This window comes from Carya illinoinensis, chromosome 10, assembly GCF_018687715.1.
Source record: "Carya illinoinensis cultivar Pawnee chromosome 10, C.illinoinensisPawnee_v1, whole genome shotgun sequence".
Classification (NCBI taxonomy): Eukaryota; Viridiplantae; Streptophyta; class Magnoliopsida; order Fagales; family Juglandaceae; genus Carya; species Carya illinoinensis.
In genome coordinates, this window is record NC_056761.1 from 13,414,660 (window position 1) to 13,431,903 (window position 17,244).

The 17,244-nt window shown below is 37.0% G+C and overlaps 1 protein-coding gene across 1 annotated transcript; it reads left to right on the top strand.

The window, feature by feature from the left end:
- Positions 1-10,101: 10,101 nt before the first annotated feature.
- LOC122279938 (GDSL esterase/lipase At5g45670-like) lies at positions 10,102-13,512 on the top strand. Its single transcript, XM_043090848.1, has 5 exons — positions 10,102-10,448; positions 11,949-12,073; positions 12,173-12,418; positions 12,731-12,986; positions 13,109-13,512. The coding sequence occupies exons 1-5, from the start codon at positions 10,193-10,195 to the stop codon at positions 13,330-13,332; spliced, it is 1,107 nt and encodes a 368-aa protein (XP_042946782.1). The 5' UTR covers positions 10,102-10,192; the 3' UTR covers positions 13,333-13,512.
- Positions 13,513-17,244: the final 3,732 nt, after the last annotated feature.

The following is a 17,244-nucleotide window of genomic DNA, read 5'->3' on the forward strand; positions in this document are numbered from 1 at the left end:
TAGTTGCTGATGCTTTGAGCCGGAAGTCACACTTGGAAGATGAAGCCGAGCCGTCAGAATTGGATTCGTTGCTTTGTGGGATGAGAAGGCTCCTTATAGAGAGTTCGCAGCAAGTGGAGATTTTGTCTTCAGTTCTTGATATTCGGGTAACTGATTTTGAAGAATTGAAAGCTCTCCAAAGAAAGGATCCGAAGCTGCTGAACATCAGGAAAAAAGTTAGAAAATCTCGAGGGCCGTTGCATTATAGCATGGATAATGATGGGATACTTCGGTTCCGAGATCGCAGAGTGGTCCCAAAGGACTCAGATTTCAAAGAACGGATCATGGCGGAAGCTCATGCGGCCCCGTATTCAGTTCATCCCGGCAGTACAAAGATGTATCGGGACTTGAAGAAAAATTACTGGTGGGATGGAATGAAGAAGGACGTCGCCTTATATGTGGAGAAATGCCACACATGCCGTCAGGTAAAGGCCGAGCATCAGAGACATGCAGGTATGCTCCAACCCCTCCCTATTCCTGAGTGGAAATGGGATGACATCACGATGGACTTTGTTATGGGTTTGCCGAGAACGCCTAGTGGGAAGAATTCTGTTTGGGTGATTGTGGACCGGTTAACGAAGAGTGCTCATTTTCTGCCTGTTAATAACACTGACTCTTTGGGTAAGTTGACCCGTTTGTATGTCAAAGAGGTAGTGCGGCTACACGGCATACCAAAGAGTATAGTGTCGGATCGAGACCCGAGGTTCACATCTCAGTTCTGGAAGAGTTTGCAGGCAGCTTTGGGTACTAAGTTGAAGTTCAATACTGCTTATCACCCGCAGACAGACGGCCAATCAGAGCGCACCATTCAGACCCTGGAAGACATGTTGCGAGCATGTGTCATGGAATTCCAAGGGAGTTGGGAAAACCATTTGCCGCTCATCGAGTTTGCATACAATAACAGCTTCCATGTGACCATTCAGATGGCTCCCTATGAAACTCTTTATGGGAGAAAGTGCAGGTCGCCCTTGTGTTGGGATGAAGTTGGGGAGAGTAGGATAATTGGACTCGAAATAATTCAAGAGATGCAAAGCCAAGTCCGGATCATCAGAGATAAAATGGCGGCAGCTCAGAGTCGCCAGAAGAGTTACGCTGATACCAGGAGGAGAGAGTTGTCGTTTGAAGTTGGTGATTGGGTTTACCTTAAAGTCTCTCCCATGAGAGGTGTTAAGCGTTTCGGTAAGAAGAGGAAGCTAGATCCGAGATACGTCGGCCCTTTTTAGATTCTGGAGAAGGTAGGGTCTGTCGCCTACAGAGTTGCTTTGCCAGATTATTTTGGGGACGTTCATGATGTCTTCCACGTATCATCCCTGAAGAAGAGCTTTGGACAGCAAGAGCCACGCTTCGTCGACCCAGCGGGTATTCAGTTGCAACCGGATCTCACTTATGAAGTTGTTCCGTCGCAGATCTTGGATTGGAAGGAGCAACAGTTAAGGTCCAAGACGATACCTTTGGTTAAAGTGGCTTGGGGAGACCCGTTAGCTCAAGACTTCTCTTGGGAGCGAGCAGCGGACATGAGGGAGCAGTACCCGTACTTGTTCGAATAGAGAAGGTATGTATCTTAATCTTGATCACAGTTGGTTTATGGGCTGTCTTGTGGCTTGCTTTAAGTTGGTGGTTGATCTGCAAATTTCGAGGACGAAATTTGTTTTTAAGGAGGGGAGGATGTGATGACCCGCTTTTGAGTGTATTTTCGCTAAAATAGTTGTTTTTATTTTAATTAATATATTAGTTATTTATTTGTGTTTTAAAATTATTATTTTTTATTTAATTGATGTTGTGTTTTATTTCTTTTAGTTGTTTACAGTTTTTAATATCTTCGCGGCGGTTTAGTGTTGTTTTCCCGGACTGAGGATTAGACCTCGTCTTTTCCCTACATCTCTTTTCCTTTTTCCTTTTCTTTTTCCTTTTCCTCTTTTTTCCTTCTTTCTTTTTCCTTTCTTTTTCTTTTTTTTTCTTTTTTTCTCTTTCTTTTTTTCTTTTCCCTCTCTCTCTCCCCGCGTCGACCCCCCCGGTCTCTCTCTCTCTTCTCTCTCTCTCACGCTGGAACCTTCAGCCGTTCGAACCGCCACCGTCCAGCCACCGTGTGGCTCACCGCCGGCACCGTTCGGTTCCCCTCCCTCCGGCGCACCTTCCCACCAATTTCCACCCCGAACTGGCCGGCCGTTTGGCCGGAAAAGCCCTTTGAAGCCCGCACGGCTTTGGCTCCGATCCGCCGCCGTCGCTCCACCTCCGGCAACCATTTCTTCACCACTTCATCACCGGTCCCTTGCCATCCTAACCCACCTATTTCCGGCCTCCAACGACCACCGGAACAGCTCCTACGAGCTAGCTTTCCTTTTTGGGAAATCCGGCCTCTTTCCGGCTATTTCGCCGCCACCCACGGCCAACCACCACTTCCAATAGCTTCACAACTATCCTTAGACCATTCCCTATCAATCCCAAGCCCTAGTTTGTCCCTGTTCAAAAGTGGGATTTTCACAACCCACGGCCACAGTGAATTTTCACTGTGACGTTGCTTTTTCGCCGCCGTTTGCAACGCCTCGTGTTTTTTAAAATTGCCATATAGCGCTGTAGGTATTTTCCAAACCCTATTTTCAGATTTAAATATATATTGCTCATTCAATTAATTAATCTGCTGGTTGGTTGTTTCCGGACTGAGTCCGAGGAGTTCGGGGGTCGGATGGATGGAGGACGGAGTTGCCTGTTTATTTATTTTATGTTGTTGGATTATTTTATTATGCATTGTTATGGCATTGCATGGTGCATGCACGTGTGTTTGTGAAATAGTGTGAAAAGCCTGTGTTTGGCGTAAGTGGTCTTACGGGTGCGTGTGTATCACGACCCCAAGCCGGGATGGGGTATTATCCCGGTGGAGCTCCTCTGGTCACTCGGGAGCAGAATAAACTGAGTGATGTCCCCTGGGTCGTCGCTAGACGACGGGAGCGGGGGCTAGGGGTTGCTTGGCTACGAACGCGCCGGGCGCGAAACCGGGCATCGCTCTACGCACCGACTCTGTGGCCCTTCGCTGGTGAGGGCTAGAGGATGCTTGGCTACGAACGCGCGGGGCGCGGAACTGGGCATCGCTCGTTAGGTGTCACATGCGTGGTGGTACTCTGCGGTGTGGCACTGGAGCCAGGGTGTGCGGATGACCCCTAGGGGAGGTCATGGTGCATACGGATAATATGGATTCTGGATTGAGTCGGGTAAAGGCCAAATGTGACTTTTGGCGTGTTTTTCGGAAAGGATGTGTTTTTGGGCCAAATGGATTTTTTGGCGTGTGTGGAAAAATCGTGTTTTATGGGCTTTGTGCATTGGACATGTTTCATGCATATTGTTTGAGTTCTATGTGTTTTTATCTGGTAGTGTTTGGGTTTTACTTACCTGCGGTACCATTTTTGGTTCCGTAGCTTTTGGTGCAGAGTTGGAGGACGAAGAGGAGGAGGCTGAGCCCGAAGATGCGGCTCCACCGGGTTGCTGATGCTATGCTTTATATTTGGTTTAAAACCGTATTTGTGTTTTTGTAATATTTTATTTATGTATGTTTTAAACAGCTTGTATTACGTTGAGAAAAATTCTGGTACTTAGTTATGACTTTCGTTATCCGCTGCGTGTTTCTTTGTACACATATGTTGCCTTGCACACACTTGGCACCCGTCGATGGGATGGTGACCCGGGTTGTCACCATCCGGACGTCTCGATTTCCCCGTGTTCGAGCGTGGGGATTTGGGGGCGTCACAGGATGGAATCTTAACACCCGTCAACAATGATCAAAGTTAAAAGACTTCTTCTCTAACTCCAGGAACATAACCTTTGCCTTGCCAATCTACATACATAAAGAACCATGGTTCTAAATAAATAAGATGTTAAAAAAATAGCATATTAAAAAATAAGTTTAAAAGGTGCAAAACATATCTTGTCTTGCTCGTTAAACCCACTTGGATGCATTCTTTCAACTTGAGCCAAGTAACCACAAAAATTATTTGTAGCTTGTTGAATCGTCGACCACCAATTCATTAGAGATGTGTAGTTGCGTAAAAAGTCAAATTTCTTGTTTTCCTCAAAATACTTATGAATTCTTTTCCTTAACATCTTGTGCTTTTGATCTTTTCCTTGTACCGCATCTAAGGAAGTTTGAAGCCATCCCTCCACAAGCAACAAATCTTCCTCATTACTAAAATTATTACCTCATTGTGTTTTTTGTCCACTCGGTTCAACTTCAATAACCTCAACTTGGGGTGGAGAGAGTTCTTGTTCATTTGTGGCACTCATCAAAAATCATTATTATTTAGAAGATTTGTGAAGTAGGCATCATGGTGAGTGGATGGATCCATTCCTAACAAGAGATATGGAACAAGGAACTAGATATCATCTATCACTAGATATCATTCCTAAACCGTTGGAATGTGGTCCACAGGAATCACCAAGAAAATGAAAAAAATAAATTGATGAATGAAAAAAAAAATCTATCAAATAATCTTCTGAAGTTCATCCGATTTCATTACAATATACCACTAGAACTTCAGTACTGAAACAAGAATTTTGTCAAATAATCGTCGACCACAAGAAATTCGACCACCCATTATCAGTAAATTTAGTTTCAGTACAATATACCACAAGAAATTCTCAACTTCCACAGCAAAGATAATTCTCGGAGTGGTTCATTAGAATGTGATTTTATCAAATTCAATACACCAAAATCAAATTCCAAAAATTCAATCAACCATTGAGAATTCGAAAAAAAAATGCAGTTCAAACAAAGATCAAAGAAGAAAAATCTCATCCGGTATGAAAATAGATTCCAGAAATCGCATAAAAAAAACAGAGGAGAATTAGTTCACGATAGGATTTACCGGTGCTCAATGAAATTCTCAGAGTCTTCTTGCTCGTTCGATGCTGCAGCTGGGAGTCCATTCGGTGCGATGAATCCCGTCTGGTACCAAAACCAGAAGTCCCGTTCGGTGCTACCCTTCACCATAAATTGCATTAAAAAAAAATAGGAGAATCAGTTTAAATGATGGCCTGGCATTCGGCGGCTTACCGATGGTCCTTAAATTCTCACGAAGTTGCATCGTCGTTCGGTGCTGCAGCTGGGAGACAATGGAGTCCGTTCGGTGCTGTGGTTGCTCTCGTTTTGTGCTGCAGCTGGGAGACGATGGAGCTGGGAGGCAATCTGGGAGAGAGTTCCGGCCACCAAAACCTTGAACGGCTCCGTTCAGTGCTGCAGACGATGGAGGCAATCTGTTGCTCTAGCTGGGTTTTGCTCAAAGTGAGGGAGATGAAAAGGGGAAGGCAGAAGATTTTCGGCTACGCGGGAGACAATGGGCGGTGGGAAGTAATATTTTACTCCAAAAATATTATTTAGCTAGTGTCTTTGCCTCAATAGATTTGGCCAACCAAATGGTTGATGGCCAAATTTAATGTATATTTATTGAGCCCATTATAGAGGTTTATTTCACATTTTAACTATTCTTTGGCTATAATTTAGCTTTGTTGAGCCCACTACTAGTACTCTAAGCAAACCCACAAACATGTCGTGGCCTATGGCTCAAGGTAAAGAACTACGACTAGTTGTGGCTGTGAGTCTGAGTAAAGAATCACGGCCATGAATGGCCATGGCCGGGTTTCTTTGCAAACCCACAGCCACAATGTGCCCATAGGTGTCTCAAAGTGACAACCTTTAAGAAGAAAAAATGAGGAGGAGGAGAAGATGAAGGGGGAGATGAATTGAAGAAGAGTGAAGTGGAGGTAGAACAGAATGGCAGAGGGAGAGCGAAGAGATGAGAGAATGAATTAGGGTTTTGTAGTTTTCTTTATATACTCTTTAGTCAAACACCAAAACAACGTCGTTTTATTAAAGAATTTATTTATTTTTAATACTCCAGCCACCATGGTAGCGCAATCTACACTAACTCGTGGTGACTTGAGTTTTCTACCCCACAATGATTTTGGTAGTAAATGGAGGCCTAGATCGGATCACCATGGTTCCTAATCTGGCCATATCGAGTTTGTTGTCGAATTTCATGCTTCTGTTTTTTTAATTTAAATAAACTTCTTAATATTATTTATTAAGTCCTCTCGTCAAACTTTTCTTAAAAATTTTGCAATCCGAACATACTTTTATAATGAGTTCCGCCACTTGTTAAAGCTCTTAAAACCATCATCTTAAAAATGTTTTTTCAAGTTTTTACACTATTCATTGACAATCTTACATTATTGATGAAACCATTTTACATCAAAGCAAACCCTAAAAATACCAAAGTTCAAGCGCAAGAAGTAAAGAACTAAAAAGTTAAAATATAGTAATATGAATCTATGAATTGCTAGGAAATAATTGATATAAAATCATGATTTTCCATGAAATATTTAATATCAAGCTATGATTTTCTAGGGAATTGATATGGGCTATCAAAATAATAAATGGTAGGATTTGAGTTTTTAATGTAAGAAAATTCAATTAATAATTTCAATGTTTAGCATATGGGTTATCTGTATAGTAAACCTATCACTACCCATTCACTACTCAAGTGTATTATAAATTTTTTACTTTTATTTTATTTTATTTTAAGTATTTTTTTTAACATTGTTAATCACTAAGAAAAATTAAAAAAATATATAATTTTACTAATACTCACTTCCTTAATCATTAAGTAAAATAAAAAATTTTAAAAAAATTAATTATAAAAAGAATAGTCAATAGATTGTAGTGGAATAATAAGTGTATCATTTTCCTATCTGTATAAGGAGCCTATGCTTTGTAACGTGACTATCAAGAAATTATCACAACACAATATCTCGTTACTATAGTCGACAAATATAGATCCAAAATCACAACATACCACGGGGTCCATTTACATAGACACCCCTGGTTTTTCGTACATAGGAGCAATGAGACATTTAAGGTTACTGTAGCAATTCTGAACAACCCTTTCTTTTCGGGCTCTGCTCGAGTTTGGATCAATGTTGCATTGTGGGCTTAGTGTCTACCCTCATCTAGAATTAATGGTCCGAACCTACTTCTGTATGGGTTAGTCTAGTTACATATAGATGGTTGGATTGGCATGTTTGCCCCCTGGAAACAATATACACACAAACACACCGAAAGAGAGGCACTCTCGATAATCCACGAAGAAGGCAATCAAAAGCTTGGTGTTCATATAAGTAACTCGTGCAGAATAAAATCACTTCAATAAAGTTGAAAGACTCTTACTCTTGAAAGCTGCAAACGACCCATAAGGAAGATTGACACATAATACATACACTATGAAGTATATATGGTAATTAATTTACTCTGCCAGCATCAGGTGACAAGAAAAATGCATGCTTACCATCATGCAATGATATATTAATTCAAGCAATTCGAATAACAATCCACTGCAACTTTGAGGGAGAGTAAAAGTGGAACCTGTCTTGTCCTAATTAGTTGAGCTTCAAAAATGGAATTATAATTGAGTTCACTAAATACCAGGAGAACTTCAGATCTAGAAGAAAGTAATAAGAAAGAAGATTTAAGAAGACGAAATCAAAGGTGCACATGGTCTAAAAGAAAAAGAAAAAGAAAAAGAAAAAGAAAAAAAAAACGTAAGATCAACACCCAATAATTGAATTCCTATCTTATACTCATTTCCAGCTTTCATCCTACCATGTAATTTAGATGTGACAATTTGTGTCACCTTTGGATCATCAAATCAAACATTAATGGATCCCGCTTTTAATTTAGATATAAAATAGATAACAAAATCTATCTCTTTTTATTAATTTAAGATTTTGGGATAAGTAGTGATTTCACATGGTATCAGAGAGACGTCCTAAGTTCGAATTCTGACTCTACACTTATCTCATTTAATTAAATATTTTATGTGTTTAGCCCATTCATTGAGAGGGAGCCTAGTGTTAAGAATATAATAAAAATAATTAAATGTACATGTTCCCAACTATCAGCTCAAGCTTTTGGAACAAGTGGCCTGATTACACTTAGGATCACAGTAGAGGTCTTAGATTTGAAGTCTAACTATACACTTTATTATATTTAATTTAAATATCTCAAGTGTTGGCTCTATTCTTTGAGAGAGAGTTTAACCCACACATAATGTGAAATGGTATTGAGATATAAAATAAATAATAAAATATATCTCATGAGAATATGATAAGAGTAAGATGATAATGAAATTTATAAAATCTTTTTATGCAATTATATATCTCTCTCACCTTTAAGCCGACTAGAACTATCTAAGGATCTTAATGCCAATTAATAGTGTTAGAATCGCTGTCACACATAGATGGCACTAGCTAATTAAGGCAAACCAATTACAGAGATGAGATTCTCATTTAATCAAACTGGGGGCCATGCATGAGTCCAGTTTGGTAGTCTATGCATGCAGATGCATGTTACTCGGAACATGACTTTGCCAATAACATTTATTTTGCTCACCCCACAAGCATTTATGGGATGGTATATGCATCCATCGAGCATTATATTATGCATGTGTGCGCCAGCTGCTGCAGTTACGTACCAGCTAGATAGAACTGCTACACATATATACATTGTTGACTTTGTTGCCCATTTTGACTCTCGGTTGTTGATGCAGTAATCATTCTTTCCCTTTCATGCCATAAACTAGCTTGGTTGATTTTCTAACTCATTAAATTAAGAAATATGAAGGGAAAATTTTAATAGTAAGAGCCGGCCATCGATCTATATATGCATTTATTGTCATGTGGAAGTCATGTTACCATCAATCCTCATTAGGTGGAGCAAGTGCTTTTGGTTTTTAATTAAGGCCAATATGGTGGGATCAAGCTAGCTGAGGCAACCACAAACCAAGATTTTAGAGAAAAATAGATAAATGTATGTATTCTAATGCAGTAGTACGTATGGAGACGCGAAGGATCCCTTTTCTATCCAAGAAGCATCTATCTAAAAGACCATCCGGCCAAGAGGCATTTATTTTCAAATGCAGTACGTTAGGGATGGAGTTGCATGATTAAGGAACCTTTTAAGTTCTCTCTTTACAAGATAAGAGGAAGAAGGATAAGAGGAAGAAGGAGATGATGAACGAAAGGATATTCTAGGACCATTATCTCCTTATTGCTACGTCCCTCTCTTATATACAAAGCATGGTTCTTTCGTATAGCTGTTTTCTCCTTTTATTAGCATGTGAGCTATCTCATTAGTTGGTACAGCAATTGCTAGGGCATATGTCTCGATTGTAGGCTGTCAAAGTGTGCCATCTCATTGGTTTACACATTGTCTTATATCATGTGGGGTTCACGATCTAATCATCTTATCCCCTCAATAACAATTAAATTTGCTTTGAACGTAGGGACTAAAGTATATATTGAATGATTGTACTGTTTTACCTTCATATTTTCTCTTTACACGTGTCATGTACGTACGTGTACAGCTCTAGTTCACATGAATAATAATGGGAGATATATAGTAGTACTTGAGCAAACTTGGATCCATGCACGACGCACTACGATCCGTGTATTCTACTAGTGGTATACTAGTGAAGTTACGGACATGATATAATTAATATCTACGGCCAGAGGCTGGAAATCAGAACAGATCTATTGATATGATACTGGATTGCAAATTATTTTTATAAAAATTTTTCGTGAAATCACTTTTACGTACGTACTTTATAAATATAATTAACTGTATTATTATTTTTTTAATATAAAATAATTGTCTATATAAATAGAATGCATAAAGGATAAGCAAAATTATTATACGCAGCATTTATTTTTTATTGTTGATTTAACGTTTTATATCATATTTAACTTTCTTATTATTATTTTTTCTTCTCAGCATTTTCATAGTAATTGCATTAATACATTTCAAAATCCAGTGTAGTGCAATGCAAAACCAAAAGATCGGAAGTTATGAGCAAACAGAGGCAGCAGGGCCTGCCTTGGCACTACAGTCTCATAAACGCCTCCGCGTGAAATTAATGCTTCTATCCAACTCCCTCAACTGTAAAAGCAAAACCATGCCCATCACTTCATTTCCCCCCCCCCCCCCCCCCCCCCCCCCCGACTATATATACTTCTACTTAGCTTTTGAAGTCCTCGATCATTCTCCTACTTAAACACACAAAACCTAGTAGGATCCCTTTTCTCATTCCATTTTTTTTCTTTCCAACTTTCTTCAATGGCGAAGGAGCTTCGGAAAATGGGGGTGCAAGTGTCTGTGCTGGTGCTGGTGCTCTTGAATTTCTGGTGCAAGGCAGCAGAAGCAGAGCCCCAAGTGCCTTGCTACTTCATATTCGGGGACTCTTTGGTGGATAATGGGAATAACAACCAACTCCAATCGTTGGCTAGGGCTAACTACATGCCTTATGGGGTTGACTTCCCCGAGGGACCCACTGGAAGGTTCTCCAATGGTAAAACTACTGTTGATGTCGTTGGTAAGCTCTCTTATCAGATTTAGTTTTCTCTCAAATTGACTAAGTTTTTTGATCTTGATATTTAGTTTAAAATCTTTACTTTTGTAGTCATATCATGTTAATCACTCGTATTACTTGTTTTATTGGACGTGGAGCCTAATATTCATGAATGCATTCACAACAGTCTCATTACTCAAACTTATGACATCTAGCAACCTGATGGTGTTAAATTGAAACCATCATTATTATGAAAATGACAGTTCCCTGCTCAATGGATCAACAATTTTTGTGTCGTCTTTTCTTTGATAAAATATTTTTTTTCATGTTTTGATGTAGAATATACGTATATATATATATGGTGAAAATTCAATCTTATTTTCATACATGTGATATGAACTTTCCTAAAGGAGCAGCATTTCCTTAGCTTAAGCTATAAATGATTAATTAAATATGAATAATATTATATGCAATTTTAATTAAGATCTACAAGTCTCACATATTCTTAAAAGAGTAATAAAGTCTATCATTTAAAACAGCACATGATATCTGCAAACTCTAATATTGTACAAACTAGTTTCCCTTGCTAAGAATCTCAAAAGACCATTTTTTTTTCTCCATTTCTATTTTTCAATTAATTTTATAGAGTTCCAAGGGAGTGGGAGTAGGGGAACTGGTTTTTAGAGTGTATTTTTAGTATTTTATCCATAAAAGAGCAGTGGAATTTGGTTTGTTATTTTTAGTTACTTTAGTTTCTTAAAATTTAAACTAAGAAAAATAATATTTATAATTGTGGAGTGAGCAAACGCTATACACTCTTTTTAAAAAAATAAATAAATAAATATGAGACTTAAATTAAACAAATTCATTTTTAAAAAATAAACTATATTTTTTTTAAATAATTGTACGGTACTTACGCACTTCACGAGTGTGCGTAACATTATTATGAAATTTGTTACTCATCATCTTATACTTTATAGTTATTTTTATTTTTATTTTATTTCTCTTAAATTAATTGAATTCTTTTATTCATTATCTATGTCTTAAACTAATTAAGTTTTTTTTAATTTTTTAAAAAATTAAAAAATCACATATAATAAATAGAGTTAGGAAGAGAAATAAATTTTTTTTAAATAAATAGTCGTCCAAAAACGTATCGCCATAAAAGCGCATTTAATGGAAGCGCGGGTCGTTCGGTGTGTTCCTAATGCCTTACGTCTGACAACTTTTATTTTCTTTCACAAAACATTAAAAAACTTGCAGTCTCTTCACCTAACAAGATTCTATTCGACGATGGTCCTTCCCTTTTTACCATCTCGTAAATTATATCGAGACTATTTTTATAATTTTTTTTATTTGTTATAAAAAATACTGAAAATCTTTTATATTAATAAGTATAACGAAGTTTGATAAACTTGTGATGAAAAATAATATTATATTGGATTTGTTTCACTGTGTTCAAGAAGATTAGTTGCTAAAGTGCAGGTCTAAAATAATTTTTTTGTTTTTGTTTCAAATCGACAGCTGAGCTTTTGGGCTTCGATGATTATATACCTCCCTATGCAACTGCAAGAGGTCGAGACATACTTAGAGGAGTGAATTACGCATCAGCAGCCGCTGGAATCAGAGAGGAAACTGGGCGCCAACTGGTACCAAAAATGCTTCACTCACTTTTTCATTGACAAAGAAATGAATTCAGGTTGTACGTGTTCTGTATTTCAGTTTTAAAGGAACCCTTATTCATGCAGGGAGGCAGGATTAGCTTCAGTGGGCAGGTGAAAAACTACCAAGACACAGTCTCACAAGTGGTGAACTTACTTGGAGATGAAGACTCTGCTGCACAATACCTAAGCAAATGTATATACTCAATTGGATTGGGTAGCAATGACTACCTTAACAACTATTTCATGCCCCAATATTACTCCACTGGCAACCAATATACTCCTGATCAATATGCAGATGTTCTTATTGAACAATATACAGAACAACTAAAGGTCAGTACTACATTTCCTTACTCTTTACTTTTGGCTTTTTCCCTAGGAAACTCAGCTAAAATGGGCTGAGTTGAGCCTTAAAACCGGCTCTAGGTGACTGGCCAAAATGGGCATCACCTGTTAAGACTTCAATGTTACATTGCCACTTATAAACATCTTTCTTTTCGGATTCTTTTGGGTTGGGGAAGTGGGCACACTCTGGCCTTACTGAATGTGCACCCTTCAACTAAACTGGCATTAATGGTCAGTTACCCAAGTAATCTGCATTTGGAAAACCGTGTCATATTTGGACTGGCTTCATTCATTGTACAGATCTTGTATGACAATGGAGCAAGGAGAATGGTCTTGTTCGGACTGGGTCAAATAGGTTGCAGCCCAAATGAATTGGCTCAAAACAGTCAGGATGGGTCAACATGCGTACAGAAAATCAATTCCGCCAACCAGATATTCAACAACAGATTGAAATCTCTTGTTACTACTCTCAACAGCAATACGCCAGATGCAAGATTCATCTATGTAGACTCTTTTGGGATTTTCCAAGATATTATAAGCCGTCCTTCGGCTTTCGGTAAAATCATTTCCATTCAATTCTAGATGAATCTTTATATGATTAAGGGTAACAAGTGCCATTATTTGTGTATATTGAGGTATTCATGCATGCTTTGTACATCTTTCTTTTGGCAACTTTAGGTTTCAGTGTAACAAATGCCGGGTGCTGTGGTGTGGGAAGGAACAATGGGCAAATTACATGTCTACCTCTTCAAACTCCATGCCAAAATAGGGATGAGTATCTCTTTTGGGATGCCTTTCATCCAACTGAGGCAGGGAACGCCATTGTGGCCAGGAGAGCTTACAGTGCTCAGTCTGCAACGGATGCTTACCCGATTGATATCAGACGATTAGCCCTGCTATGAAGATCATCATGGAGATATTAATGGTTGTGATTTGGGCGATAATTAAGTCGATGCATGGAAAGTTGCTGATAACTGTGTTTCATTATTATTGTAATTTGTAACTATGAACCTAAAGTACTATCATCCGAACTCCATTGTCCATTTCGTGGTTTGTTCAAATCTATGAAGCGTGTTTATAAATTTTGGGCTTAAATACTGATACACATCTCAACTTTCCTCTTTTCCTCGATCCTCTTGGAAACGGAACGGTAAGAAATCAATGATTTGTTTTATAGCATTAGTAAGCTTTTAAAACTTAAAAATTAGCAATACAAGAAAATTGAACATTTATAACAAATTATTAACGACGAGAATAATTATTTATAATGAAAATATATTCATTTTAATAAAAAAAAAATTATCATTTTCGTAAGAAATAACTTACAATAAAGAAGCAATTTTTAGGTGCAAGATAAAGCCAACCAAAATTGAACTAAAATGAGTACAAGCTCACAACTATTTAAGTTTGTATCCACACTGCATATTTCTTTTTTGTACTAAGCCCTATAACATTAATAGTTAATTTCCAAAAAAGACCTATAACATTAATAGTTAATTTCGCATTAATTGAAATATTTATACGAGAAATAATAAATATTGTATGGTTCACTTTATGTGTTTAATTATCTCTCTTGTTGGGGATTCTCAAATTTGGACAAAATTTGAATGGGCCTTGATCTGGTTCCTTTTAAATATGTTTTCATTCTACTCGGTCTTATATAATTTGATTTTAATTTTAATTAGGGTTGAAAACCAGTTTTGATCCAGCACAAAATCGAAACCAAACCGACTATTTTTTTCTTGTTTAAAATTGATCAAACAGGCTGATTACAGGGGAGAAAAACGGCATGCTTGGTTTCGACGTGATTTCTGTCAGTTCATCAATTTTCAAGCAATGGTGCTAAGAGAGAGAGAGAGAGAGCCGAGAGTTCTAAACTCAATTGAGCAATTGAGTAAAATAGCTGATTAGCATTTTCCATTTTTATATTCAATGTCAAAACTTAATCCAATTTCTTATGTTTGAAAGTATATAATTAGTTGAAGAGAATGCATAAACAAAAATTTGACTATACCTTTCTTTAGATTCTAACTGGACTCCAGTACTGAGACCTAAGGCTACAGTTCTAGGGCACTAATCTGGCTAAATTCCAAGCAAATTCATTAACGGACTCCAATCTAGAAAAATTTCGGATTTTAACTTCGCTTGAAGCACATAAAACTTGTGGTGGTAAGTGAATGTTTCAAGAATTTGTTTTAAAAGGTTTCTTAGTCAGGGCTCAACCGTGATCCGAGACCTAACCACGCAGACATCACTATAAGAAAATTGGATTTTAGAGGCAAAAAAATTTGTCCCAAAAAATAAGAATTTCGTCCCTAGAAGTTTTTAGAGACGAAAATTTTTTATCTCTATTTTGGCTCAGAAAGACCGTCTTCGAAGGTTTTTAGAGACTAAAATATTTCGTCTCCAAAAATTACTTTTAGAAATGAAATTAGGCAGAACCAGTCGAAACCGTTCGAACGGAAAATTTTTTTTGAAACAAAAAAATTTGGTCTCAAAATGAAGTTCGAATGAAAAAATTACTGTTCGAACAACAGGAAATGATAATTTGAACCAAGAACCATCTCTGATCGAATCCATTCGAACAACACAGTTTGAAGTGACTTTTGTTCGAAGAAAAATTTTAACTGTTCAAACAGACAATATATTTACGGAAATATTTTGTTCGAATGAAGTTTTGAAAACATCGTTATTCGAATGAATATTTAATTGTTCGAACAAAGGCACTAATTGTATTTCCCGATACGTTCGAATGGATATGTTTTTGTTCGAATATATGCATAAATGGTAATTTACCATTCAAACGCATTATTTAAAATTCGAAAGGTATTGATCAAATAGAATAAAATTTAATTAAAATGATAATAGTAATACCAATTGTAATCTATATACATCAATTGTTTAAATGTTTACAAGCATCATAAATAAAGGTAATTAAAAAAATTAAATGAACTATGATTGTGGTGGTATTGGTGGCATAGGGTTTTGAGACATCATTGACTGGAATTGTTCAAACATTTTTTTATTATTTAATTGTAGCCTCTCTTCTAATCTTACCTCTAAATCTGCTGTTTGATCTAATCGGGTCAGCAACTCTTTTCCTTTTGACCTCAATTGTTCTATCTCAAGTGTAGTTTCCTCTAACCTCTTAGTCTGGTCGTCATTTGATCTGGCTTTAGAAGAGAATGACGATGTTGAGGATGGCTTCACACAACGTCTTAAGCCCCTCAAATATCCAAAACATGATCCAAGAACTTGAGAAAAGATTTGAGCATAGTTGACAGATGATTTATCAAATGGATCCACAGCAGTGTTTTAAGAGATTGCATCTTGTCCTACAAAAAGAAAAACATTAAAATTAGTATAGATAACAAAAATATATTTTGACAATGAAATTAAATAAACTTAAACTTACATAATTTGCATCTGCTTCACGATTGCTCCAAACACCATCACGATTTTTATGTACTTTAGCATACAATTGGGTCAGATCATAATCAGCAGGATTTTCTTCTTGCTGCAAAATGGAAATTAATATTAAAATTTAAACCAGAAAAGTGTATGTATCAATATTTAATGGAAAATAAAATAACTAACCATTTTTTTTTACAAGCGATGAAAAGATCAAGAACCAGCATGATGGTGTATCATTAAATTTGATCTATTTGCTTTGTTCACCGTACTCCGTTGCTAAAAAAAGTATTATAATTTTATATTTAATACATCTATCATATTAAAAAAATACAGCAGTGAAATTACCTAATAAACAGAATCTTAAAACAGATCACAAACTTTCTCCCAATCGTTTGGTGGCATTGCTTGGAATGGATTTTGATGCGCCTCTGTCGTAGTACTGAACTTCTGATAGTGTGCATGACATCGACCTTTGTACCTCCAAAATGCATTCGACATCAGTTCCTCAATCGTTAGTTGATCCTCTCGTCGGCCAAAATTTAGTTCAAACTCGTCCTTCAAAAAATTAGAAGCAATTAGTATAATTTCAAAAGTTATTTAAATAAAAATGTTCTCTTGAATAACTTATTACCAGGCAACGATTTTTTATGTGATCTTTCACATCTTAGGAAACTTTAACCCAGGAAAATGTAGCCATTGGTGCATACGTGCGAGTAAGTGTACTAACATAAGAAGCAAGCCAAGCTGCTGAATCCCCAGAGCCACCGGTGTGATCATCAGGTATATCAACTTTAATTTTACCTACTTTCCTTACTTTCTCTATGCCGACACCCCTCGTAATGCCTCTAACTCGACGCTGATTTACAATAGCTATATATACAAAAATTAAATCATATATTTTAATTAAAATAATCATATAATTTAAAAGATATGTAATGATAAAATACCTTATTTTGGTTCTGGTGATATTAGTCCACCATTGTTGACAGGTGAATTACACGGGGAGTTAGTAGGTGGTGAGATGACTCACGTGTTCTTTTGCGTTTAGGAGACATATTTGTTTGAAATTATAATAAGTTATTATTCAAACAAATGGAAGAATCTTTTTATAAGAATTATACCTACACAAATATCTGTTTGAAAATCATTCGGTATCAGTTTTGTTAGACCAATCGCTCTCATCATCAGTAGACACTTCAGTTGATTCATGTTCTTCCGACATGTCACATTCAATTACTTCGGGTTGAACATCTTCTCTGCGCAATGAGACCATGTCATGTTGGTTTAGATCAACAAATAGATTGATGCCTGATTCATTTTCTTGATATGCTTCTTCATGGTCTGGACTATCAACTTCTTCATGTGGTTTGTCTGCCTCTGGAATATAATCATATACATTT

What these genes read in the sequence shown, in the direction of transcription:
- LOC122279938 (XM_043090848.1), top strand. Translation starts at nt 10,193, where the DNA reads ATGGCGAAGGAGCTTCGGAAAATGGGGGTGCAAGTGTCTGTGCTGGTG. An exon ending in AACTACTGTTGATGTCGTTG is followed by an intron (nt 10,449 to 11,948) that starts GTAAGCTCTCTT and finishes TCAAATCGACAG; the next exon opens with CTGAGCTTTTGGGCTTCGAT. An exon ending in AAGCCGTCCTTCGGCTTTCG is followed by an intron (nt 12,987 to 13,108) that starts GTAAAATCATTT and finishes TGGCAACTTTAG; the next exon opens with GTTTCAGTGTAACAAATGCC.